This window comes from Falco rusticolus, chromosome 5 (genome assembly GCF_015220075.1).
Source record: "Falco rusticolus isolate bFalRus1 chromosome 5, bFalRus1.pri, whole genome shotgun sequence".
NCBI lineage: Eukaryota > Metazoa > Chordata > Aves > Falconiformes > Falconidae > Falco > Falco rusticolus.
In genome coordinates this window covers 21,535,022-21,562,228 of record NC_051191.1, presented here as the reverse complement: position 1 = coordinate 21,562,228, position 27,207 = coordinate 21,535,022, and the positions used below count along the sequence as shown (strand labels likewise).

The window sequence follows — 27,207 nt, the reverse complement described above, 5'->3', positions numbered from 1 at the left end:
ACGAAGGTGCCTGCATGGCCCCAGGGGAATCGGACCTGCCAGCACCAAGGTGAACGCTGCTCATCGATGGACTGTAGGTTTCCTGCTCCACACAGGCACAGCTGGGCTCTGTGTCTTGCACAATGCTTGTTCACACCCAGGTAAGAAAAAAAAAAAAGGTATCTGAATTTACAGGGTGTTGGTGGTGCAGAGCCATCAGCAGGAAAGCACAAAAGGAGCAAGCAGCACCAGCAGACAGGCAGTAAGATGGTGACATTTACAGACTTAAGCAAAGCTTTTGACACTCTCCTGCATGACATCCTTGTCTCTAAGCAAGAGACATATGAATTTGATGAATGGACCACGTGGTAGATAAGGAAGGGGCTGGATGGTCGCACTGAAAGAGTTGCGGTCAGCAGCTTGGTGTCCAAGTGGAGAACCAGTGATGAGTGGCGTTCCTCAGGGGTCCATACTGGGACTGGCAATGTTCAACATCTTTGTCAGCTACACAGACAGTGGGATCGAGCGCACCCTCAGCAAGTTTGCCGACGATGCCAAGTGAGTGGTGCAGTCAACACGCAGGAGGGAAGGGATGCTGTCCAGAGGGGCCTTGAGAGGTGGGCCCGTGCAAACCTCATGAAGTTCAACAAGGCCAAGTGCAAGGTCCTGCACCTGGGTTGGGGCACCCCCAGAGTCAATACAGGCTGGGTGGAGAATGGATTGAGAGCAACTCTGAGGAGAAGGACTTGGGGATGCTGGTGGATGAGAGGCTTGACATGGCCTGGCAATGTGCGCTTGCAGCCCAGGAAGCCAATCATATCCTGGGCTGCACCAAACGCAGCGTGGCCAGCAGATTGAGGGAAGTGATCCTCCCCCTCTGCTCTCCTTGAGTCCCCACCTGCAGTGCTGTGTCTGCTCTGGGGCCCCCAGCATAAGAACATGGACCTGTTGGAGCAAGGCCAAAGGAGGCCATGAAGATGACAGAGGGCTGGAGCACCTCTCCTAGGCAGACAGGCTGGTAGAGCTGGGGCTGTTCAGCCTGGAGGAGAGAAGGCTCCGAGGAGACCTTAGAGCGGCCTTCCAGTACCTAAGGGGGCTTGTAAGAAAGATGGGGACAGACTTTTTAGTAGGGCCCGTAGCAATAGCACAAGGGGAAATGGTTTTAATGTAAAATAGGGTAGATTTAGATTAGTTATTAGGAAGAAACACTTTACTGTGAGGGTGGTGAGGCACTGGCACAGGCTGCCCAGAGGAGCTGTCACTGCCTCATCCCTGGAAGTGTTCAAGGCCAGGTTGGACGGGGCTTGGAGCAACCTGGTCTAGTGGAAGGTGTCCCTGTCCCTGGAAGGGGGCTGGAACTAGATGATCTTTACAGTCCCATCCAACCCAAACCATTTTATGATTCTATATGGAAGTACCTGCAGTAGAATATTGAGAGTGTCCTGGATGGAGGATGAGCAGGAAGGTCTGGCTGTGGAAGCAGTGGAAGGCAGGAAAAGAGATGGCAAAACAGTTGATGGTGATGCATCATGGTCAGCAGGTCCTCAGGCTCTTGGCTTACGTCTACCAGCAGCTAGTTGGGACACCAGCATTGAGAGACAACAGCCAGAGAGTGAATCCTTGTAACTCACGGAGAAGGGGAACGGCATGGAGTGAAAATCACCACCAGCTCCTAAGAGGTACAAAAAGGAACATCCAAAACCAATACAGGATCGCCAACCTAAGAAGAGCCTAGGAGATGTGACGAGGATGCAATAGCTGCAGTCCCTCATCCTCTGGATCATCGGAAGGAAAATTGCTTGACCACCCAGGCATGAATTTCTTTGGTGCTTGTGAATTTGCGGAGGGAGGTGTGTGTGCAACCTCCAGAGCAAAATCTATTTAAAAGCAAAATGCCCTCCCTTCCTATAAGGTCTCCCAGCAAGCCCTGACAGCATTGCAACATGATTTCCTACCTATCCAGATGCTTCTGCTTACCCTGACTGTAGCTTGGCCACATCCAACAAGACGAAGGCACTAGGTCTTCTCTTCTGTGGCTGCAGGACCAGAGTATTTGCAGGGCCCCTGGCAACCGACGGCGCTGAAGATGGAAGAGGTGGCATAACAGGACAGCACCAAAGCTGTGCACCAGCTGCCAGGCTCTGCTCCAAGCTGCCTTCAGTGCCACGTGGCACGGAGCCCAGCTCCTGGGCTGCTTCCCCAGGGACCAGGCGCCCAAGCTGTCTCTCCGTGTGAGACGTCTGCTGGGAATGAGACGGGGGTTCACACACACACAGAGTCTAGCACTGCTGAGCTCTTCCCAGCATTTTGCAGCACACTTTTGCAGGGCACAAAAGCGTCCTGACCCCTCACTCCAACCTTGCAGTGAGTAAGCAACAGCAGAAACAGCAAGACAGACAGCAAAGGCTCTTCCCCAGGAAAATCTTGCAGGCATAAAGGTGAATACATGTTCCTTTTCTAACATCCTTTTGATCCTGATCATCTGTGATAACAACAGCCAGTTTGTTACTGTGCATCTTTTTGTTGTCCGAGGGGCAGAATTAAAAGAAGGGTAAATAAAAGACAGTGCTGGAGACGTGCCAATACATTTTGCTTTTAGATGACAGCACAGTGTCTGAGCTTCCTGTGCCAGGTGGACAGGCCCTCTGCTACTGTCCAGAAGCCTTCAGAAATCATAAAGCACTTCCAAATTAATGTAAATTCCCTTTTGTGTTTTCAAGGTGTTTGCCATGACCAGGAGAACTAGACAGACATTTGAAAACATTTTCACTTGCTTTCTCATAAAAGCTTAGACTCACAAACTGAGTTCGTTAGCAGGGATATTGAGGGGAACCAGCTACTTCATGGTTTGCTAAAATCATAAAGAGTGGGAATAAAGCAGGCGCTTGCATTTACTGGGTTGCAGTATTGCTGCTTGCTGTATGGAGGCCAGGGCTAGATTTATGTAAGGATTCGGGATCTTTAGAGGAATAAAGCCACTTCCTTGCCTGCCCAGGGGCTGATATGGCTCCCACCACTCTGCACTGTTAGTGCCTTCTAGCATTAATTTGTTTTTCTTACCTGGTGGAAAAGAACCTTCTTCATAAATGGAGAAACAAGACAGGGGAAGACTGGCAAAAAGCAGGTCTTTACAGGCATGTTTGGAAGAGTATTAAGGTTCTACTGAACCCTGCTTCTCCGCTTCTTGCAAGCTATCAGCTCCCTCTGGCAGCCCCCCAAATTATTTTTGTGAGCACACCCCCTCTCTTCTCATGCAACGCAAGCTGGCAGAGGGGAGGAGGCCCTAACCCTGCTCTAAAGGCTGTTTAACTGGAGAGAAGTGCAGCACTGCTGTCACTCTGGCTTAGGACTGTCGCAGCAAATTCGGCTCCAGGAACTGCAGGGTGGGAATTTCTCAATCAAACAGAGCTCAGTATCGTCTTAAACCCAGCCGGGAGCACATCGGTCATGCATCAGACCATGACGTGAGCACAACAGCTTGGGCAGAGCAAAACCTAGCTTGTTCTGTCATAGGCCTGTCTGATTTTTAGCATCTGTTATCACCAAAACTGCAGAATCCCATTGTTTTTTACATCTTGACATTACACGTAGACTGAGGTGTGCCATGTTTCTATGCAAATCTGAATTTATAATTGCAGATACATACAAATAAACCAAACAACTACAGCAGCTCTTACCTTTATGTGTATTCCAGGCTGTTAGAGACTTACTGGCTACATTAAATATTAAGGCATTTCTCCAAACACTTCAAAGAGCAGATTTTTTTTTGTAAAATTCATTAGTGAGAAGTGCCAACAAGACTGTCTGGAATAACAAATACCTCTTTTTTAGTCTGATCCAAAGACCCTTGATGTCATCGCAAGGTTGAGGTCTTAGTATTCATTTCAGCAGCCTTTGGGATCAGGCTTGGGCTACAAAAAGGATTTAAGAAGTTGATGCAGCTTGTACACTCCCCGCACTTGTCCTCTGCAGCTCAAACCTGATGAGGGAAGAGTCCCCAAGGGCTTGCTCACACTGCACCGCAGCCAGCCCCTCTCAGGGGCTATTGAAAGAGGTGGCTGCTTAAAGTGACTTCAGGTATTAGTGGAGAGCAAGTCCATTAAGGGCTATAAAAATCAACGATCCAGGTGGATCTTCTCCTTCAGGATGTCCAACCGTACAGAAACACCGCAGCAAGAGCTAGGCAGGCTCCAGGGGGCTGAAGCCATGCAGGTCCCCAGAAGGTCATCTAGCAGTGGCTCATGGGGCATGCTCCTTCGGTAATTATGTATTGGGCAGCTGCAGTCTCAGCTGTTTGGATGTGCTGGGTGCTGCACAAGAAGAGGTGAAGTTCCGCCCTGAAATTTGGAAGTGAAAGAACAGCCATAAATTTACAACAATGGGGTCAGTACAGGAGTGTGATAGCCCAGACCCATCACAGCCACTATTTTTTTGAGATAATCCTATTTAAAAAATGCTTTTCATGTCCATTATCTTTCTGAGATAATCCTATTTAAAGTACGTCTTCTCCTAAACATACTTCCCAAGTGTCAAGCTCGGTTTCCCTGCTCAATCCTTGGGTGAAAATCCCATCATTTTAAACAGGTGTTTGCCTAAATCTGAATAGTTGTTAAGTGATAACTCACGTACCACGCTGAAATAAAACGGGCTTCTCTTTTTCCCCATTACATCTCATGTGCTGATGTTTGTTTCCTGGAAAACCTGGATGACATCTGGCTTCCTCGCAAGCTGCCATGCCAGTGTGCCCGTGCTATCCGGGGCGTCCTGCAGCCCAGCGTGGAGCAGGATCCGTGCAGCATCTGCCTGCTGCCCAGCACACGCTGCATGCAGAGCTGTGGGGGAGACAAGATGTCAAGACAAGAGCTGAGATTGCCTGGCAAGTTTTGCCTCAGCCCGCTTCCGACACAAACACTGGATTCCCCACGAAGGAAACCAAGTCAGTGGTGGGAACACACTCCCTGCCAGCTCACTCCAAGGTCGGGGAATAAATGAGAAAGGTTACCATGCACTGTGTGCAGCAAAAAGCATCCCACAGTAAGAGGCTGAAATACTCCAGCCCAAGCCCCAGCTCATTCCATAGACCCCTCTGACAGCCAGCACACTGACCCAGCATGGCTCCAGCACAGTTAGGCAGTCCTGTTACACTTAGCTTGTGTAGCAGGATAAGCCAGTCATCTTCTCCTGGTCTAACTCTGCACAGGGGTATCTTTCAATGCTGAGGGTCATTAGCTCCTGCTACAGGCTGGTGTTGACCATGAGGCATCCTGATTCCCATGGATAACCCATGCAGAAATCTTTGCAGAAGCAAAGTCTGGATGAGAAGCTCCCCAGGACGCAGGGATACAAAAGAACGCAGCAAAGATGCCAGGGAATGGGGCAGCCGAGGGGCGTGAGGAGCCACCACAAACATCCCAGGGTTGGACGAGTTCAGTGAAGCTCAAATTTACTCACTGAGGGGGTGGAGAGAGAGATGCTCACCGCTGAAGCGTGTTATTAAGCAAACCTGAAGACTGGGTAAGTTGCCAATTTTGGCAATGGCTGAAACCATTTTTATATACTTTTTGTGAGACAGAGATGCTGATGCAAGAGATGCCTCAGACTCTCATGCTGGGAATGCCAACTCACTGGCATTACTATAGCAACTATATTTATGTTCAGGTTCGCTGTTATTATTTGCTCATAAGCCATTCCTAGGCAGTTTGCTAAGGAATTGAGGCTTAAGAGCTTGTGCAATCGTATTTGTCTGCTGACCCTAACTGTTTCAAACCAGTTAATTTCAACCAAATTTGATGGCAAGGTGGCAGTATCAAAGATCCTAAGCCCCTGGAAGTTTCATGCAAAATAAGCAGGTGGGTAAACAGGAAACATCATTTAGCATCTCTGTTCTTCCCCCAAGGGAAAGGCCCCAGTGCAGGCTCAACCACACCATAAAACATCAGGAAGTCCAGCAGCAAGAGCCAATGAATGAAAGCTGCAAAAAACCCCAAGCTTCACACGTCACACTGCTCCAAGAGCCTTTCGCATATGTGCATCTGTCATATCCTTGCATGCTCCACTGAGCAGACGCAGCACAGCCTGCTTTGGAGGCTGGGCTCATGTTACTGAAGCGCACTCTCACTGTCATATAAAGGGTGAACAAATAGCTCGGCAGCCTTACCAGAACGGCTCTTCCCATCCTTTGCATGGACATCAGCACCAAGGGACAGCAGTGTCTTGATCGTGTGTGTGTGTCCTTCCTGCAGTGGTGAGCACAGGCACGTAGAATTCAGAATCAGCTCTGCACAATTTCTCACCTTTGCATTTAGCAAAAATAACACAGGCCTGAAAAGAAAGGAGGCCACAAGCGATCTGTCCCTAACTGCGTATGGCACCTAGAAGGGCACAGATGCAGATCTGCTCTGTCACAGTCAAATCTGGGGTTACAAGGAGCTGCTCCAGGCTCTAGAGGACCTTACGGCAGCTGGAAATCAGGGTCAGCTGCCTGTAGCAGTGCAGATTGGGTCCATTAGCCAGGGATTGCCCAGGCACAGCAAACACAGCTGTCACCCCATGGGAACTGGCCAGAGAGGTGCCACCAGGCACCTTCTCCAGCACTTCCACTGGCAGCCCATGAGAAGATTCAGAACTTGGTCCTTGGTCAGTGTGCCTTGCATGTCCCTGACAGTAATTTTGACCCAGAGTCCAAAAAGGCAGCAAGTCTTCCCAGGAGCCTAATTCTCTCTGTGAACATTTAACACAATGCTTTAAAATCAAAAGTGTTCAATTAAGACCAACAGTGCTTAAAATCATGCAACAGTGCAGAGCTGTCTCTGGTGGTGGTGGTACAGCCAAAGGCTGAGAGCAGTGCCTCGGCACGGCAGGTATGATAGACACACAATCCAGTTCAGCTCCAGGTAGGTGGATCTGCTCCCTTACGATTTTCCTGATCATGGTCAACATAAACCCCTTTCCTTTGCAGAGCCAGGACCTTGAGGTGTGAGGAATTTGGAGGATTGTCTCCCAGTATGGCTTTGCCAGTGGCTGTGGAGTTAATGTAGAAATGACCTCTGACAACTGGGTGACACAATCTAGAAATGTTTCTTAATAATAAATTAGTGCACTAATTTGCCAGCCAGTCTTGCCTTTGCCTCTCTAGCCTGTGTCTCAAATCAAGTAACTCAATTAAATTGCTTGTAACTTCAGCTGGCCACAGAGGTGTAGGATCCCTGTCTTACCTTTCATAACAGACATCTGGCTCTTAAAAGGACTACACATCAGGAAAAAGCTGTGTGTCCTCCAACACTGTAAATCCACTTCCAAGGACCACAGGGATCTAGAGTTGCTCTTACTGAGGTGTATTTCAGCTCAGAGAGCAGAACCTGTTACTGATGTGGACTGTTGAGCATCTGCCTGCAGTACCTTCAGGCACTGGCATTTCCTAAAGCATTACTCCAGTATTTGTAATGCTCTGTGAGAAGACGCAGAATGCCACGCTTACACACCATCATGACCCACAGTGTCCTCTCTATATCTTTCCTCTGCCAGTAGTCAATTTTAAATGCTTCAGGGGAAAATGCAATACAGCCCACACACCCCTCCTCTTTGCACAAGCTTCTCTGTAAATAACCCCTCTCTCCCTAAATGACATGCATGATTTTGTAATTACTTCTTCAGTGCAATGAATTAGTCTTTGTCATGTGGCATGAGAATGGAAGGCTCTTATTTTTATCCCCAACACCCACTCTTTTCCCCCATTATCGTACAACTCAGTAGCATCTTCCCCCCCTGCTCAAGACTCCCATTTCCCTGCTGCATGCACACCCCCTCTCAGTGGCAAAGACAGCAAGCCAGGAACTGCTCTAGCTGCCACAGCCTTGGCAGCAAATTGAGTTGAAAGCGTAATTTGATTTTCATGTATTTATAAATGCAAAGTAATAAGAAAAGAAAAAAAAAAAAAACCACCAGCCAAACAAACGATGCTGTAAATATAAAGTGACACTGAGCCTCGGGAAGGAAGAGAAACCCATCAAATCACTCCCCAATCAGCTGCTCGCCAAGACAGAGCTGGGATCTTCTCCAAGGCACATTATATTCCCCAATAGCCTTGCTGTTAAATGTACCCTTGGCAACCAAAAGGGCTTTCAACATGGTTTCTCAGAGCATGAGGAAGGGAAGCTGGGAGAAAGGCCTCTTTTGTGGGAGCCAGCAAATGCCATGGCTGGGTCCTGCTGGAGGAGAATACTGTTGCCAGCACTCCCAGTAAGTGCCATTGATGCTTTTGTAGGAGTGGGGCGCTGGGATGCTGCTTCGTTCCCACTACAAGTCTAGACCAGGCTTTGAGTGCTGCATGTTTAAGCTCATGAGGTTTAACATGCAGGGATCTGCCCTGGCCACTGCTGCCAGCACACTGCACACTGTGGTGCAACAGCACCAAGCAGAAGGGAGGCAGCAGGTTCCCAGGAGGGATCCTGGTCAGCAGGGAGTCTTTTGGGATCTGCTTTTCACTCCCAGGGAGTGCTGCAGGACCCACAGCCCACCAGGCCCCGCTTCCCACAGGAGTGAGATAGGAGGAAGAGAAAGCTCAAACAACTTGTTGCCTGGAATTCAAAACAAAACCTGTGCAAAGGACGCAGATAAGCACCCGGGAGCTCCCCCCGTCTTTTCACCTCTCCTTTCTCACACCTGCCCACAGGCAGGCCAGAATCCAGCCTACTGGGACAAACAGTTGCTGCTTCACAGTGCATCAGCCGTCTTAAATCCAGCAAGCTGCTGCCACGAAGACTAGCTACTGACCCAATGGAACCCAATACCAGGGCTGAAGAAAAAGAAATCTGAGCAGCATTTCATCCACATCTGCCAAGCAAGTAAGAAGATGGTAGTGAAGAACTGTCACAGCTCATGAACTCAAGAACTACTACAGCTCCCTATAACTGGCAGGGTGTATACCCTTCAGGTATTGCACTTTGGTCCAAAGGCAGCTGACTGGAAGAGTGACACTCATCAGAGGTGTGGGTCAAGGCCCATCCAGAGCACAGCCGACTGGATGAGTGGCAAACAAGTTGAGTCCCATCACCACCTGCCTCTGATCCTGAACAGCCATGTGCCAGGCAGAAGGGTTTATTAACCCACAGCACAGTCACAGGCATGGGCAGGAGGGTGGTGAACACAGCAACTCAGACATCCACCATCACTCTGCAGACAGCTGGACTTAACAAGGGTCCAAAACCCTTTAAACAGAATATGGAACTGGTTAGGAGCAGATAGACCATAACAGAAGATAAGCTAGGAATGTAAATCCTCCGTCAGTGGCAAATATGTAAACCAGCCTGTTTTAGATGACTGCCTGCAGCACACTAACTGGCAGAGACTTTGTAGAGGGAGCCTGGGAACAGGGACAAACCTTGGCTGCATAGTGCAGTGCTGTGAGCTGGAAGGCCATTGCTTTCCCATTGACATCAACACCCAGCTCAGAGACAAGGAACTGGATGGCTTCATCCTGGGCCGTGACAGCTGCCCGGTGCAGAGGTTGAGCGCCCAGCGCATCCACAGCTGTAGGACAGGCCTGGAATGAGGGAGGAGGGAAAGTGAAAGCCATCAACAGCCTGGCCAAACCTTCAAGGACCATCACTAGCCTGAGCAGAATCACATCTGCTTGCCATGGCCATGGTGATGGCAGTGAACACATGGGATGTCACCAGCAGATTCACTGCAGTTGACAGCACCATGATTTGCAGAACAGAGCCAGCTCTCTGCTGAGCTTGTTAAGGGATAAGCAAATCCAGTACCAAAAAAAACCAGAGCCCCCTCTCTCTTCTGCTGGAGCACCTATGACCAGTTTAAACTCTTTAAACCCACAAGAAACAACTCATCTCCAACCTTTGTGCCGGTGGAGAAAGATTTGGACACAGGTCAAGGGATGGAGATGGGTGGATGACCTCATGAAATCTCTTCTGTGAGTTTCTGAATGTGAGCCACAAAGACATAAAATCAAGAAAAGTAACAGAAGTAATACACAGTGCAGTCATCTTAAAAGGATATAATCCAGCCTCTGAAGTCTAGTGGGCCTGACTCATGGTTTTATAAAACCTAGAATGTAGCAACACTGCCATTAGCACTTCTAGTGGTGCTTCATGGCAGTAAGCCAGAGCTCCACAACGAGGAAATTAAATCAACTATTCCATCTTCTTTGCCTGAAATGAGACTAAAAACTTAAGCAAACTTCACAAATGTTTTCTCGTGTAAGGTCCAGATGAGTCAAGACAAACACATGAAAGTTTCCAGAAGTCAATAAGCATCTATGCACTCAAATGTAACCTGGGCATCAAACCATCTCTGGTGGGTGAAGCGGTGTGTTACAGCTGAGTAAATCTAAAGCCTGTGATCTTGAGAAGTGTGGTGTCACATTCCCTGGCCCACTCCATGCTATGCTGGGGGCTCAGCCAGCCCATTCAATCTGCCAGCATGGCACAAACAGATTCACTGGTTCTGCCATGCTAGCTTTCTGCCAGGCGAGCAAGGTGCACTGATTCAGCAGTGTCCAATGAACACCAGAGCTGGTGCAGGGGAGAGGCAAAGTACATAAGAAGGGAGGCACAAACCCACCTCCGTGAGAATCAGCCAGCAGGTGGGCCCCAACCATTTCACATTGATTCAGCAGTCAATAAATAAGGCAGTGGTCTGGTTCCTGCTGCACACAATTGGCTCCTATGACATCCCCGTTACACCTTGTATGGTGGAGGAAATCAGAGATTACTGGGAGACAACATGGGAGCAGCAGCTGCCACGAGAGGAGGGGGCCAGAGATGAGCTACTGCCAGCACAGCCAGATGCCTCCATGATAGCAACCCTCTACACTGCCATGAGAACCTCCACACTGAGCCATGGCACTCCCAAGTGCTGGTCTTGGCTTGGACACAGCTGCCCCTGCAGCGCTGGGCAAGTCCTGTCCCCTCCTGCCACTGCCTTGTGTCTTCATCCCCCTTCACCAGCTATGGGGACATGTCCCTGCCTCAAGACAAGATCTTCACCATGAGCTGAGTCCTGGTGGCCTTACTCAGCAAAACCTTGCTCATCTCCAGGGGAAATTTGCCTTCCTTTGCAATTAATTTATTTACAATTTGGGAACTTGCTTCTTTACAAAATGGTTGTAGTGAACATGTGGATTGCCTGTTCTGGCAGTTCCAGGTCAGGTCCTGGAGGAGGGAGATGAAGTTTTTGGCACCTACCTGGTGTTTTTCCAGGAGCAGGCGGGCAATGTTGACATGTCCGTTCTGGATAGCATCCATAAAGGGAGTGACTCCACATTTGTCTCTACTGTCAGGTTTGTACTGGCACCTGGGAGAGAAGACAAATGCCATTACAGAGTTGTTGGTGGCTCTAAATTCCTTACTGCACTGGTTGCTTTGCATTGGTGGGGCAGGAGACTATCAGCAGATAGGATCTAAAATGGCATACATACAGTCTGTCTGTAGACCATGCATAAACCTGTCTCTGTGCTTGTCCTGGGGTACAGTCTGCTGGGGTTTTTTGGGTCAGAAATCTGGTACTCAGCTGGCACAGCTTGCTTGGGCCACAGGAAAGCCAGGACTCTACACATCATTTATATTTTCACTGCCCCCTGAACAGAGGAACTCTAGAAGGGGTCAGGTGTGCATGGGCAGAGGGGAAAACCATATCCTTATGTAGCAATGCCACATACAAAATCAAAGCCCACAGGTCTCAGTCAGTTCCATTGAAATGAGAGAAGACTGAATTAAAATTGAAAGCCTGGCTCAAATCACAGGGCTATGTTTATGCTGGGCCAAGCATGGACAGGAATTAACAAGGCTGGGATGAGTTGGCTCATGGGAGCTGCAGCTAGCAGCAGCTGTGATGCCCAAGGAAAGCTGCTCCGGCTCTGGCAGTGGGCAGTGCTGGTCAGGAAGGTAACAGGGTCAGGATGACTGGGCATGGGCTGAATTAAAGCCACTTCACAGCCGTCTCTCAGGAGCCACAGCCTGAAAATAAAGCCTGGAGGCTAAGTCCAGTCAAGAGGAGCTGCACCTAGAACTGAGCTGTCAGAAAACTGTTTTGTTGTTATCATATGGCGTCAGACACATTGGAGGCAACGGGAATGAATCAGCACAGAAAAAGTGCCGAGTTATATAACTGGGGTTTATGTCATAGGGAAGTCAGAGCCCATACAGAATGCATCCTTGCGTCAAAGGCCCCTAACCAGCTGTGAAAAACCTGGAGGAAACAGAGATGGCCTCGGGATCACATGCAGGGCAGCTGTGCAGCCAGGCTTCACGAATGTCATATACTCTCTTTGTGTCCAGGCAGCTGGAACGGGCCTGGCAGAGCGAGGCAGGGGAGAGTAAGGAGGCAGAGGCAGTGCTGGAGGAAGCCTGCTTACCGCTCCAGGAGCAGCTCCACAACATCAAAACAGCCATGCATTGCTACGAGAGAAAGGAAATGCACGGTTAATTTATGTTTTCGTACCACTGTCTGCCTACAGTGAAATATAATCAGGTTTCTGACCCTTTTGTCTTACTCAGGATGAGGGAAGAGGTTCCAAGAGGCTTTACATTCAAAGCTTTTGATTATTATTTTTTTAAATTAAAACACTGTCTCCAGACCTCAAGCCTTCTGTTCCCCTGATCCTATAGGAAAACACCAGATAAAACAGGGAAAAGGCATGTACGTAGGCACCATTTGCCTCTACCTGCAGAGTACATACATGACAGTGTACACGCAATTAAGCTGACACAAAGATCTTTTCTTGCAAGGATTTGTTAATCCCTGAAGTGAAATCTGTGAGAAGCAAAATTAACACAAAGCTCTCTGCTGGTGAACAGCTAGATGGCATTTTCACCCATTCTCAGCCACTCAAGACTACCCATCACTCCCATCTCATCATCCTAATGAAGTATCCTCACCCAGACATCATCTCAGAGGAAAAACAACAGTGGGGGAGGATCTGAACATCATGCACTGAAATACTCTCTCCCTTTTTTAAAAAACACATCATATTACAGCAATGTAAGGACAGCCTTGGTCTGGCTTTTTTTTCTGCAGGTCATTTTGCAAAACAAATTAAATATACTAAAGAAAAAAAAATATTAAACCAAGCCCAGAGCTGCTACATCAGGCTATTTACTCTCTATGATGGAAGAAGGGCCCCTGGCAAGTATGTGTTACCAGCAATAACCTTCAGACACAGCTACACAATAGATGCTCTTTGAAAGCTCCATGAGGGGTTCCCATCCTCCCAGATCTTGGCTGTTTGCTCCTGCTGCCTGCCTGTTTATCACCCCTTCACCTGACCTGATGTAAATACAGGCAGAGTCACAATGTGAAAAGGATTTTCGAAATGGAGGCTTTAAAAAACCCAAGCTATGTGAAGAAAAACCACCCTGAGCAACATGATTACATCCTTTAACAGCCAACAGAGACACAAGAAAGCTGCAATGCTCAGTTGCACTCCACTTCCTCTAATTACATCTCCCCCACTCTCTTGCCTCGGGCTACGGATATATGAAGCAGCAAAGCTTAAGGAATCAACTTGAAAAAAAAATTGCAGGGGGGAGAAAAGTAGCCATCATCTATACAGAGATAACTGTGCCAGGAAGCCAGCTGGACTGGTCACGGGTTAATGTGTTCATATCCACACCCTTGGGATGTAAACTCATTGAGACAGTGGTGGTTCATCTTGACATGATTTCCCTCGGCAGCTCCAACATAGTATCCAGCATTATCTCTGGCCTCTTGCCTGTGCCTCAAAAGCTGTGTCTGTGTAACTGGGCTTCATGGTGGTGTGCTGGTACTAGCACCCACTGAGCAGCAGCCTCCAGCATTGTCCTGTGTTAAAATTATGCTGGGGGTAAAGCTCCAGCCCTTCCCACTGCCCAGTCAGCTCTGCACTGGCTGCTGCTCCACCAACGTGTTGTCCAGGGTCTAATCTGGGTAAGTAAAATGACCAGAAATAAACACAAATCATGGGTTGACAGTTTTGCTACATGAAAACTCAAACACAGGAGACAACACCTCTATGAAGCAGTGAGAACGGGGCACTGGAACCTACCATCACTGGCTGTACCCCCATATCCCGAGTGCTACAAGGCAGGAAGGAGATTTTCAGATCAAGGTCAAAGGGTCCTTTTCCTGAGGACAGTCCTCACCCTGCTCCTGACCCTGTCCCTAGACCCTTATCCCCCAGATCCCAGCCCAACATCCACCTCTCTGCATGAAAGGGCTGTGAGCCCAGCCTGCCAGCCCAGACACAGAAACACAATACCTGACGTTGAGCAGGGACAAAAGAATGCACAAATAAATGAGGATTAGCCATTTCTCATTCAGGCAATCTGCTCCTTGCCGCCCAACCCAAAACACAAAATCATAAAATGGTTTGGGTTGGAAGGAACCTTAAAAAATAGCAAGTTCCAGCCCCCTGTCATGGGCAGGGACACCTTCCACTAGACCAGGTTGCTCCAAGCCCTGTCCAACCTGGCCTTGAGCACTCATAGGGATGGGGCAGCCACAGCTTCTCTGGGCAACCTGTGCCAGTGTCTCACCACCCTCACAGTAAAGTGTTTCTTCCTAATAACTAATCTAAATCTACCCTCTTTTACATTAAAACCATTCCTCCTTGTCCTGTCGCTACAGGCCCTACTAAAAAATCTGTCCCCATCTTTCTTACAAGCCTCCTTTAAGTATTGAAAGGCCACTCTAAGGTCTCCCTGCAGCCTTCTTCAGGCTGAACAACCTCAGTTCTCTCAGCCTGTTGTCCTAGGAGAGGTGCTCCAGCCCTCTGGTCATCTTCATGGCCTCCTCTGGACTTACTCCCAACAGGTCCACGTCCTTCTTATGCTCAGGCTCCCAGAGCAGACACAGTGCTGCAGGTGGGGACTCAAGAGAGTGGGGCAGAGGGGTGGAACCACCTCCCTTCCCCTGCTGGCCACGCTGCTTTTGATGCATCCCAGGATACGATTGGCTTCCTGGGCTACAAGTGCACATTGCTGGGTTATGTCAAGCTTTTAATCCACCAGCATGCCCAAGTCCTTCTCCTCAGGGCTGCTCTCAATCCATTCTCCGCCCAGCCTGTATTGATTCTGGGGGTTGCCCCAATCCAGGTGCAGGACTTTGCATTTAGCCTTGTTGAATTTCATGAGGTTTGCACGGGCCCATCTCTCAAGCCTCTCAAGGCCCCTCTGGACAGCATCCCTTCCCTCCTGCGTGTTGACTGCACCACTCAGCTTGGCATCGTCGGCAAACTTGCTGAGGGTGCGCTCAATCCCACTGTCTGTGTAGCTGACAAAGATGTTGAACATTGCCAGTCCCAGTATGGACCCCTGAGGAACGCCACTCATCACTGGTCTCCACTTGGACATAGAGCTGTTGACTGCAACTCTTTGAGTGCAACCATCCAGTCAATTTCTTATCTACCAAGTGGTCCACTTGTCAAAAGAGACCTATGCCTCTCTTGTTTAGAGACAAGGATGTCATGTGGGACAGTGTCAAAAGCTTTGCACAAATCCAGACAGATGATGCCAGTTGCTGTTCCCTCATCCACCAATGCTGTAACCCCCATTGCAGATGGCCACCAAACTTGTCAGGCACAATTTGCCCTTGGTGAAGCCATGCTGGTTATACCAATCACCTCCTTATTTTCCATGTGCCTTAGCACAGTCTCCAGGAGGATCTGCTCCATGATCTTCTCAGGCACAGAAGTGAGACTGACTGGTCTGTAGTTCCCAGGACTTCCTCATTTGTCTTTATAAAAATGGGGGTTATGTTTCCCCGTTTTCAGTCACCAGACTGCCATGACTTCTTAAATACGATGGACAGTAACTTAGTAACTTCATCTGCCAAATCCCTCAGGACACATGGATGCATATCATCAGGTCCCATGGACTTGCGCACCTTCAGGTTCCTTAGATGGTCTCAAACATGATCTTCTACAGTGGGTGAGTCTTCATTTTCCCAGTCCCTGCCTTTGCCTTCTGCAACATGGGTGGTGCAGCTGGAGCACTTGCTAGTGAAGACTGAGGCAAAAAAGTCATTGAGTACCTCAGCCTTCTCCATGTCCTGGGTAACCACATCTCCCCTTTCCTTATGGAGAAGGCCCACATTTTCCCTACTCTTCCTTTTATCACCAACATGCCTATAGAAGCTTTTCTTGTTGCCTTTGACATCCCTGGCCAAATTTAATTCTATCAGGGCTTTAGCTTTCCTAACCTGATCCCTGGCTGCTCAGTTACTCTGTATTCCTCCCAGGCTACCTATCCTTGCTTCCATCCTCTGTAGGCTTCCTTCTTGTGCTCAAGTTTGTCCAGGAGCTATTTGTTCATCCATGAAGGCCTCCTGGCATTTTTGACTGACCTCCTCTTTGCTGAGATGCATCGCTCCTGAGCTTGGAGGAGATGATCACTGAATATTAACCAGCTTTCCTGGGTCCCTCTTCCCTCCAGGGCTAAGGCTGCCCTTGAGCTTCACATTAGCAGCTGCTCCTTGTTGGTGAGAGCAAGGTCCAGCATAATACCTCCCCTCATTGGCTCCTCTATCACTTGCAAAAGGAAGTTACCATCAACACATTCCAGGGACATCCTGGATTGCTTATGCCCTGCGGTGTGGTCCCTCCAACAGATACTGAGGTGGTTCAAGTCCCCCACAAGGACCAGAACTTGTGAATGTGAGCCGGTTCCTATCTGTCCATAGTGGGCCTCATCTGCTCCGTCTTCCTTGTTGGGCACTTGTAGCAGACCTCCACTACCACGTCACCTGTCCCTGCCTTCCCCTTGATTCTGACCCACAAGCTCTTGGTCAGCAACTCATCCAGACCCAGGCAGAGCTCCATGCACTCCACCTGGTCACTGACATAGAGGGCAACACTCTCTTCTTGTCTCCCTGGCCTGTCCTTCCACCCTAATGCTCCAGTCAAAGGAGTCATCGCACCCCATCGTCTCTATGATGCCAGTAAGATCGCAGCACTGCAAGCATGAGCACATCCCTAACTCCTCTTGTTTATTCCTCATGCTATGTGCATTTGCATAGAGGCATTTAAGTTGGGCCCCCGATGAAGCTGACTTAATGGCTGGAATTTCTTTGTGCTGCTCTTCAGGTTCTCTCCTGCTGACCTGTCAGGGCTATGGGCATCTATTACTGGCACTGGCATCAAACTGGTAGGAGTGGGATGCATCAAGGTTCCCCTCTCTTAAGATTAAAGCCTTCTTCACCAGCTTGGATAGCCTAGGGCCGAAGATGCTCTTCCCCTTCTCTGACAGATGGACCCCATCAGCCCCCAGGAGACCAGGTTTCTCAAAGCAAGTCCCACATCAAACAACTGATCAGCTATTTTGCATTCACAGGTCAAGTACAAGGACTAAGGCACAGCCAGTGTCCCTGGGCAGGGGCTGTCACTGCTGATGAGCACAGTGTGATGGACAGGCAGCTACTGGGGGCTGGAGAAGTAATGAGAATGACAGTCAAGGAGCAACATACCCAACAGATTAATTACAGCACAGCAGGGGTCTCCTCACAATACCTCAGGTCTTTCCAGACAATCAATCCTTATTATATTCTTTGGGAAATGGGTTTAGGTAGCTGCAGGTTTGAGCGGTGAGTCCCCATGCTCATTGCTCCCGCAGAGACACTGCCAAGCCCTGGGACACACAGCTTAATCCTCACCCAGGGATGGGGCATGTTTCTGATTAAGGTCAGCAACCCCCTCCAGCCCTGCCCCTGCCCCACAATGTCACCCTCACTTGGCCTCACACACCTCTCCCTTCACTCACTCGCTTCCTTCATCATGCACTCTCACTGCATCTCTGGGGAGCAGAGTTAAGGGGATTTAAGCTGTGGGAAGACCCATGCTTTACCTGCACTGCCTAACTTGCACAGGTCTGTGGGTAACCAGACCTGATACTCTGTAAGGGGCAATGAGACACAGTAGGACAAACTTAAATCTGCATTAACAGATTTTTGGTCTGTTCAACCTATTAAGACTCAGAGAATGTAACTGAGGCACACCATGTGCATCATTCCTAAATTAAGATGAATTACTCCATCTCAAGGACGAAAGAGTCAGAAAGCCAAAAACCAAATCCAAACCGCCTCTGGGTCATCGTTCAGCTAACCATGCCATTCTGCTCCCCACCAGGCCTGACATCTGTGGTTCTTCACACCAGTTCACTCCCTTTATATCTCTTGTTAAACCAATGAAAGGGGCAGAGAAGGGGAATTGGACATGGTGGGCTCCAACCCTAACAACAGCCCCTGTGTATCCCCAGTAGACTACCCCTTCCCTTTGCAGAAAGGCACTCTGGATTTCATGGAATCACAGAATGGTTTGGGTTGGAAAGGACCTTCAAGTTTATCTAGTTCCAGCCCCCTGCCAGGGGCCAGGACACCTTCCACTAGACCAGGCTGCTCCAAGCCCCGTCCAACCTGGCCTTGAACACTTCCAGGGATGGGGCAGCCACAGCTTCTCCGGGCAACCTGTGCCAGTGCCTCACCACCCTCACAGTAAAGCGTTTCTTCATAATAACTAATCTAAATCTACCCTCTTTTACTTTAAAACCATTCTCCCTTGTGCTGTTGCTACAGGCCCTACTAAAAAGTCTGTCCCCATCTTTCTTACAAGCCCCCTTTAAGTACTGAAAGTATTGAAGTATTTCTCACCACTAGATACTAACTTCTTAAAAGCAATGTGAGAATACCAAAACCTGTGATGCTTCTTCTGGAGGGTATGCCTAGAGACCCCACAGCTCTTCATATTTGCCATTATGACCCAACCCACCAAGCATTCAGACAAAAATTTAGTATTTCAAGACGTATGTCTCTTACAAAAACTGACAACAAGACTATAAACCTAACTGGTAAAAATGTCCATCAACAGGCAGATCCCAAAAGGTGCCTTGCAGCAGCTCTAACGCTTTTAGGACCTTTACAATGCCAGGATACGCTTGGAGTCTCACACATTTTCCAAGTGCAATTTGCAGGTTTATATACCAGCAAGAAAAAGTGTATTGCAATGTGTTCTGAGCTGCAGGAGCTTGGATGTGTCTGTCACAGGGAGGCAGAGACAGAGATGAACTCTGGTCCAAGGAGGCCAAAGTCAGTGGGTGATCCCGAGTGCCCCTGGGATGGATCTACCACTCCCAAGAGAACATCACTGTTACGCACCACAAAAACATGCTTTGAGTACAGGCAAAATCCAGTGAAATGGGAACTGAGGACACTTCAACCTCACAAGCTTAGTCTTTGGCACATCATTAAGAAAACTTAAGCCTAATTCTTGCTCTTTATTTATCTGAAAGCAATTAAAACAAGTGGCTGTCCAGAGGTGAAACCCTGCAAAGATGCAACAGAGCACCATTAACAGGCTGACGTTCACAGAGGTGAGCTCCCACTAATGACCACCACCAGCCTCTTTTCATTTCATTTCAGTAATTTAATATTTAACTGTTCCCTCTGGTTTTGTATCAAGACAGATCACGCTTTGCTTCTCTAAACTAAACATGAACTGAAACAGCCCCTTTTATTCCCTGCTGCCACAGCCCACTCTTACAACTTGTCTGGTGGCAAAGGGACCCTCTTTTACCTGCTGTGTGCAGAGGTGTTCTCTTTATTGTGCTCTCCGTGTCCCAGCTGCCTGGGGATACGTCCAGCAGGTACCGGAGGACCTGGGGATGGCCTTCCCGGCTCGCAATGTGGAAGCAATTCCAGCCATCCTTATTCTTCAGCAGTGGGTTGGCTCCATGCTCCACGAGAACTTTGATCACCTCCAGGTTTTGCCTAGTGCAAGCCATCATTAGGGGAGTCCTGAAAGAATGATGAGGCAAACATAACAACCAGAGAGACAGTGCTGTAGGAACCTGATGGCTTTTGTTCCAATGTTTGAGCATGAAGCATGATTTAAAGCTGTCTGTAGCACCAACTGGCCTGTCTAATAAAACACAGTAGCTCAGTGCCAGGTGTGATGAGCAAGCCAGAGGGAAAATTAACGTGCTAAAACCACTCTGAGGTAGTAGGCAACTTTGCTGGCTAAAGGCAAAAACCTTCTCCAAGCCTGAGGCTAAATTTATTGTTTCACCTGGATTCAGATGCTTTGAGGCTCACCACATGCTGCATGTGAACCCATGAGATCTTACAGCACTGCTTTGTCATGCCGGTAATATGAGGTCTGGACTTCTGGGGACTGTTGAGACAAAGCTGTTAACATCAGTGTTTCCTACCCCAGCCAGCACCCAGACAGGCAGCTGTGGCTACAGGCAGCAAACCACAGACAATGCTGCATCTCCTGGCAGTAAAGCATGACTGTACCAGCAAACACCACTCTAGAACACTTCTGATGCAGACCAGCTGGCCTGAGAGTGAAGCTTTTCACAGTTTTGTCCTGTTTGGCATGTCTGGGAACAACCTTTGATATTTAAAAACATAAAATGCTCTAGTTGTAAAGATAGGAAGAGAGTGCTGAGAAGGAAGATAAAATCTCCAGCAAGATTTTCAAAAAGAGATTAGACATGCATCTGCTGGGGATGACAAGGTAGAGCTGAGCCTGGAGCTCTGTGTTTCCTGCAGCTGTTTCTGTACGGTGCCTCAGATCAGTGTATATTTTCAATGCAAATGAGACTTTGTCCAAGGGCTGGGACGTGCACTAGCAAGCACGTAACTCCCTGTTTTTAATCCATGGATGGAAGGGTACTGCAGGCCTATCACACAAAACCAGGCTCGCGTAAATGCCTGCTTGCTTGCAGCTCAAGATCTCTGCCTCCCTCTGCTCGCCCTGATGTCAGCACGACGCTGGCACAGCCTTGAATTGCGAGGACTGGGATGCTGCCTTTGTATTTATGTTAGTTCAGCTTCAAAACGATCTCCCCCAACTTTAATTTGTGGGCTGGGAAGAATCTTTGCTTTCTTTTGCAAGGTGGTACACAGAAATCTCCACCCCCCCAAGAAGAGAATCTAATATTAATCAGGCCTGCTGCCTGATGGTGGATTAGGCTTTATTTTTTATTCCCAATTCTCATTCCCTCATCATTTGCTTACGTGTTACCCACGTGGCAGGCAAACAAAAGCCCTAAAGAAACCAGTTGTTTCTTGGGTTGTTGAGGCTGTTGCTATTATATCAGTAGCAAATCTGACCTGTGAGGCTGTTTGTTGGGGGGAGACAGGAGTAAAACTTACTTTTTATTTAACTTCAGTTTCTGAAGACCAGGACACAAAAATATGAATCAGTACCACTGATTCCCATCAAACAAGGGAACGGGGAAGAATAGCTGCAGATGAAAGCTTTTAAATTGGATCTTCTAATGAAGCAGTAATTTACAACTTAACGAACAGTGGGAAATTAGTGATAGGGCTGTAATTTAGCCCAGCAAGCCAACTGTATCCTGGGCTGCACCAAAAGCAGCATGGCCAGCAGGTCGAGGAAGGAGATTCTCCCCCTCGGCTCCACTCTGGTGAGACTCCACCTGCAGCACTGCATCTGCTCTGGGTCCCCCGACATAAGAAGGACATGGACCTGTTGGAGTGAGTCCAGAGGAGGCCACAAAGATGATCAGAGGGCTGGAGCACCTCTCCTAGGCAGACAGGCTGAGAGAGGTGGGGTTGTTCAGCATGGAGAAGAGAAGGCTCCAGGGAGACCTTAGAGTGTCCTTCCAGTACCTAAAGGGGGCTTTCAAGAAAGATGGGGACAGGCTATTTAGTAGGGCCTGTAGCAACAGCACAAGGAGGAATGGTTTTAATGTAAAAGAAGGTAGATTTTAGATTAGTTATTAGGAAGAAACACTTTACTGTGAGGGTGGTGAGACACTGGCACAGGTTGCCCAGAGAAGCTGTGGCTGCCCCATCCCTGGAAGTGTTCAAGGCCAGGCTGGACGGCGCTTGGAACAACCTGGTCTAGTGGAAGGTGACTTGCAGGGCAGGCTGGAACTAGACGATTTTTAAGGTCCCTTCCAACAGAAACCGTTCTGTGATTCATGACTCTAAATGACAGTTCCTGCAGTCACACTCCCACCTTCTCTTCTGCATCCAGACCCCTTTCAGATATCACTCTGATCATGGCTAAGCAAGCCAGCGACCTACCAGTCTGCCTTTTTCAAGCAGTCTATGTTCGCGCCTTTCTCCAGGAGGTAGGAGACACACTCCCCGTGGCCCATGGAGGCTGCTTCGTGGAGGGGTCTTTTGTAGTCACTATTGAACACCTCAATATCCATCCCCAGCACCTCTACCAGGTAGGCAAGGACATCCTGGTGCCCATATCGGGCAGCATGGTGCAGCAGTGTGTCCCCTGAGCGCCCATAGCGCCGGCTCTGCACCTCTGTGCTCAGCATGTTGTCTGGCCCCAGCTCATCCCGGAGGAGGTCCAGCCGTCCCTCCTGCACCAGCCGGAGGAGCAGCCTTGGCCGAGTCTCCCCCTCCGCCATGGCTAGAGATCTGAAAGAAAGAGGCAAAAAACAGGATTATGGTTTCAAACTGCATGAATACAATGCCTGCTCCCTAGGTCTGTTTACCTCCAGGAAAACAGAATCCAGCCTCTACCTCCAGACCTCCAGAAAAACAGAAATTTCCTTTTCCCTTAGCACATCCACAAACAGGCCTCTCAGGATAACCAAAAATTTCCTTTTTCCCCTCCACAAAAGCTCCTGGAAACTGGCCTCCCCTTCAGAAAAAACAGACATTTCCTCTCCCCTTAGGAAATCCAGGAACTGGCCTCCCTCTCAGAAAAAGCAAATTCCGTTTTCTCTCAGGAAAACCGGGAACCAGCCCCTCCCTCAGTAAAACTAAAAATTTCCTTTTCCCTTGGGAAAACCAGGAACTGCTCTCTCCTTCCAAAAACCAAGAAATTCCTTTTCCCTTAGGAAAACCAAGATCCAACCTCTCTCTCAGGAAAAACAGAAATTCCCTTTCCCGCACAGGAAAAAAAAAAATTTCCTTTTCCCTTCAGAAATCCAGGAACCAGGTGCTCCCCCCAGAAAACCAGACACTTCCTTCTCCCTCCAGAAAACCAGAAACTGGCCTATCCTTTAGGAAAAACAGAAACTCCCTTATCCCTTAGGAAATCCATGAATTTCCTTTTCCCTCTGGAAAACCAGGAACTGGCTTCTGCCTCTGGAAGAACATAAATTTTCTTTCCCTTCTGAAAAAACAGAAGTTTCTTTTTCACTCAGGAAAACTAGAAACCAGCCTATTACTCAGGAACACCAGGAATTTTCTTTTCCCTTAGGAAATCTGTAAAATTACTTCTCCTTCAGTAGAACCAGAAATTTCCTTTTCCTTCAGGAATGCCAGAAACTGACCTCTTCCTCAAGAAAAAGCAAAAATCACTTTCTCCTCAGGAAAAGCAGAAATTTCCTTTTCCATCACAAAAAAACAGAAACCCAACTCCCTGTCCAGAAAAATGAGGCATTTTCTTTTCCCTTAGGAAAAACCAGACAATTCCTTTCCACTCAGGAACGAGTCTTTTCCTCCAGAAAACCAGTAATTCCCTTTTCCTCTCCGGGACTGTCAGAAACTGGCCACTCCTTCAAGAAAATCAGAAATTTCCTTTCCCTTTAGGAAAACCATAAATTCCCTTTTCCCTTGGGAAAACAAGGAACTAGCAGCTCACTCAGGAAAAGCAGAACTTTCCTTTTCCATCTGGAAAACCAGGAACCTGTCTCTCCCTCAGGAAAGCCACAAACCAGCTTCTCCCTCTGGAAGAAACACAAATGCCCTTTCCCCTTAGGAAAACTAGAAAATTCCCTTTCCTCTGAGGAAAAGCAGAAACCAGCTGCTCCCTCAGGAAATCCAGAGATTTCCCTTTCCGACAGGAAAACCTGAAATTTTCTATTTTCTACTGGAAAATTACTGATTTTCTTTTCCCTCGGGAAAACCTGAAACCAGCCTATACCTCAAGAAAGCCGGTAATTTCCTTTTTCCCTCCGGAGAACAGGGATTTCCCTGTTCCCTCAGGCAAGCCAGGAACCGACCCTCCCCCCGGCTGGGGCCCCGCCACGTTCCCCCCCCTCAGCTCACGCCGCGGCGGGCCCCGGCGCAGGCCACCCCCCGGCGGTTAGAACCCACCGGCGCTCTGCTGGGCTAGCGTGACGTCACGCGTGGCAATACGTGGCAGCGTGATGTCACCCCCGACACAGAGAGGGTGACGGCAAACAAACTCCGGGAAGGTTTCTCTCGGCCCCAGCAGCGTTTCCCCCCTCCTCGTCCGAACCCGGAAGAGCCGCGCCATTGGGCACATTGGTCTCGGCGCGTTCTCTGATTGGTCCGTGGGGCGGGGCCGGCGAAATCGCGCGGGGAGCGCGGAGGCGGGTTGGAGCGCGGGGGGAGCGGGGTAAGCAGCGGGGCGGCCCGTGGCTGCGGGGGTCCGGCACAGCAGCGGGGGTCCCTTGAGAACGGGGGGGAGGGCGAGCAGGGGGGACCCTTGGCATTGAGGGGGCCTTCGTAATGAGGGGATCCTCGGCAATGGGGGGAAGGAGGGGTCTTCGCAATGAGGGGACCCTTGGTAACGGGGGGTGTGGTAATGGGGGGCTCCTTGGCATGGAGGAGGCTTGGTAGTGGAGGGGGGCCTTGGTAATAGGGGGGCTTGGCATTGGGGGGGGGCTTGGTCATGAGCAGACCCTTGATTGTGGGGGGGCTCCTTGGCATGGGGGGGGGCTTGGCAACAGGGGGACCCTTGGCAATGGCGGGTGTTCTTGGTGTTGGTGGGGGGAAACGGCACTGGGGGGGGGGGCTTGGCAATGAGGGGCGCCTTGGTAATGGGGGGGCTTCTTGGCATTGAAGGGGGCTTGGCAACAGGGGTGGCCCTTGGCAATGGGGGGCACGGAGGAGGGGGGGACTTTGGCTATGGAGGCAACAGGCATGGGGCAGGGGCTGGCAATGGGGGGGCTGTTCTGGGCCAGTGTGGGGTAGCCCTGGGGGGGGGGCCTGGGCTGCTGGGGGGCACAAGATCGGTGCATCTGCGTGGGGAAACGGTTTGGATGCAATGTGCCGGGGGTGGGGACAGGGAGCAGCTCCCAGCTCTTCCCAAATAGAAACATAGAAAACGTCCTCCTGGAGCTTCCCCCATCCTCTGTGGCTGCTGCTCATGGCTGATCCTTTCACTTCGCAGCTGGGGTGACTTCTCATGGCTGATGAGCTCTGCTCTCCATTACGTGCCTTACATGGTTGAAGCCATAAAAGGTGTCAGGGCCCTGCAACACAGAGTTTGCTCAGCACTTGTGCCTCTGCTGTCATCAATGGAAAATCTTGGGAAAAGGGAAAAAAGATGCATGCAGGTGAATCCTAAGCAGCTCTTTTTGTGTTGGGTTTCTGGACTTGAACCCTCAGCCACGGTCCTGGCACAAGGGGGTTTTGCTGTCCTGGGGCTGGAGAGCAGAGTTTTTGCCCCCAGTCCTATATCCAGTCTCGCATGAGACCTTTCTGTGTCCGATAGCTTCAGGAATGGGTATGGAGCTGGTACCTCGGCTCTGACATTTGCCGAGACCGTGTGCTTAAGAGAATTGGAGCACCTCAATGATTTGTGCTGTTTGATCAAAAAAAAAAATTCAATTTCAAGTGAGAAAAGTGAGAAATACTATTTTTAGGTAGAACAGAATCGTAGAATCATTTGGGTTGGAAAACACCTTTAAGATCGAGTCCAACCATTAACCCAGCACTGCCAAACCCACCAGTAAACCATGTCCCTAAGTGCCACAGGACTGTCTTGCATTGGTTTTTTTTTTAATTGTGCTTGCCTCATTTGCTGTGTTTTGAGGAACATGGGATATTAGAAAACAGCCTCCCCAGGGAGCTCAGCGGGTGCTTTTAACACTGCTCTATCGAACTGACATGGCTGAAAAGGAGGAAGCAGCATAATGAAACAAACTGACCCCTGGCTCCTGCTGTATGAAATCAGTTGATTGCTTTAATGGCTGCCATAAACGTGTTAAAGGAATCTAACATCTGCAGCACAGTGCAGTAATAAAGTAAAAGTGAAACCGCATGAGCATTGTTTTGCTGATAATTCTATCGGAAGGAAGCCAATCCTGTGCCCTGGGTTCGGGTTTCTCGTGAGCATTTCTTGGTGGAGGCAAGTTGCATTGTTTGTACATTTTCTGCTGGCTGTGCTGTGTACAGAAAAGGGGACCTCATGCAGATTTTAAGTAAGGTTTTCTTAAAATAACTCTCCAGATAGTTTTCTGCTGATTCTTAACCATCCTCATGGGGAAGAGCTGTACTGTGAGTGGGTTGTTTCCTCCTTAATGGAGGATCCCAGCTTGGATCTGTTTGCAAGAGGCTCAGATCTGTGTGTTTGAATGTTGGCTCTGACCTTCCCCCAGCAAATCACTGTTATCTTTTGCAGAGGGTTGCGCAGGCTTCCTCTGCAGGCTTCCTCAGCCTCCTCCTAATGATACTTTGCATTTACACAGATGCTTGTATCTGTTTTGTCCGTGTTACAGTATTATAGAGAAATCACAAAACTTGCTAGAATTCTGGGTTTATGTAGTCCCTTTTGTTCTGAAGCTTTGTACCACACAGGAGTGGGGACCTGGGGTGAAGTTGCTGTTGCAGTGACAGCAGATGTGTTGCCCTGACATGATGCATTGCCCTCCTTAGTGCCTCACCAGAGCGTTATATGAGCATCTGCTATGATTTATTCAAAGAAAATCCTGGCTGAAACACTGGGACTGTCGATAAAATTTCGGAAAATAAACTGTATGCCTCTGTTAAAGGCATGGATTGTTTATTGCTGTTTGCTAACGCTTTGGGTTTGGGGTCTTTCTTTGCATGTTGCCAAAGCAGTGAAGCGATTCAAAAAAATGCACTTTACTGCTGCTGACTGCGAAGCTCTCGCACAGAGTGCAGAAGGTTCATCCTCCCTGACACAGCCATTGAGTCAAAGAAGAGGAGATGTAAACAGGGGCCTCTATCCCACCCACCACACAAGGAGACATCGAGGAGGTACACTGGTTATGAATAACTTTGAAGGCTGAGGGATTTGGGGGAGAAAAATGCTAATATGGTGTGGAGTAAAAGGGTGTTGTGTAATCCATTGTTGAACTTGTACTGATAAGGAGTAATGCCAGATGAGGTGAGTGCAGATGGAAGACAGTGGACAGTTTTGAGTGGTGCATGGCAAAACTGGGCTTAATCTCTGCCTCCACAAAGCCAAGTGGCAAGAAAAAGAGATCTCTTGACTACTTCCCTCTATGGGGGAGCAAGTTTGCCTTCATGTGTGTGTTTAGTCTCTCCTCACACCAAAGTGCTTCCGTATCTCTGTCACTGAGCTGT

General features: G+C 49.0%; 2 protein-coding genes across 7 annotated transcripts in view; one reads left to right on the top strand and one right to left on the bottom strand.

Annotated features, from left to right (window-relative positions):
• Window positions 1-3,650: 3,650 nt before the first annotated feature.
• ANKRD16 (ankyrin repeat domain 16) lies at window positions 3,651-24,174 on the bottom strand. 3 transcript variants are annotated; one of them, XM_037390162.1, is made up of 9 exons: window positions 24,004-24,174; window positions 22,024-22,374; window positions 19,538-19,758; window positions 12,353-12,395; window positions 11,184-11,292; window positions 9,359-9,520; window positions 6,137-6,215; window positions 4,609-4,811; window positions 3,651-4,323 (listed from the first exon to the last, which is right to left on the bottom strand). In XM_037390162.1, exons 2-8 carry the CDS (start codon window positions 22,362-22,364, stop codon window positions 4,651-4,653), a joined length of 1,116 nt encoding a protein of 371 aa, XP_037246059.1. In that variant the 5' UTR covers window positions 22,365-22,374; window positions 24,004-24,174; the 3' UTR covers window positions 3,651-4,323; window positions 4,609-4,650. The 3 variants fall into 3 exon arrangements, with proteins under 3 accessions (XP_037246059.1, XP_037246060.1, XP_037246061.1); XM_037390163.1 differs by having other exon boundaries at window positions 3,651-4,316; XM_037390164.1 differs by lacking the exon at window positions 24,004-24,174 and adding an exon at window positions 23,831-23,917.
• A 76-nt stretch (window positions 24,175-24,250) lies between these two features.
• FBH1 (F-box DNA helicase 1) overlaps window positions 24,251-27,207 on the top strand; it is a 32,068-nt gene continuing 29,111 nt past the window's right edge. The window contains exons 1-3 of one of the 4 annotated variants that reach the window (XM_037389001.1): window positions 24,251-24,268; window positions 25,046-25,211; window positions 26,716-26,877. In XM_037389001.1, coding sequence (XP_037244898.1) covers window positions 25,202-25,211; window positions 26,716-26,877 — 172 coding nt within the window. In that variant the 5' untranslated portion in view covers window positions 24,251-24,268; window positions 25,046-25,201. Of the gene's footprint in view, window positions 24,269-24,926; window positions 25,212-26,006; window positions 26,079-26,715; window positions 26,878-27,207 lie in introns of those variants that run through there. The other 3 variants (XM_037388999.1, XM_037389003.1, XM_037389002.1) reach the window with 3 other exon arrangements.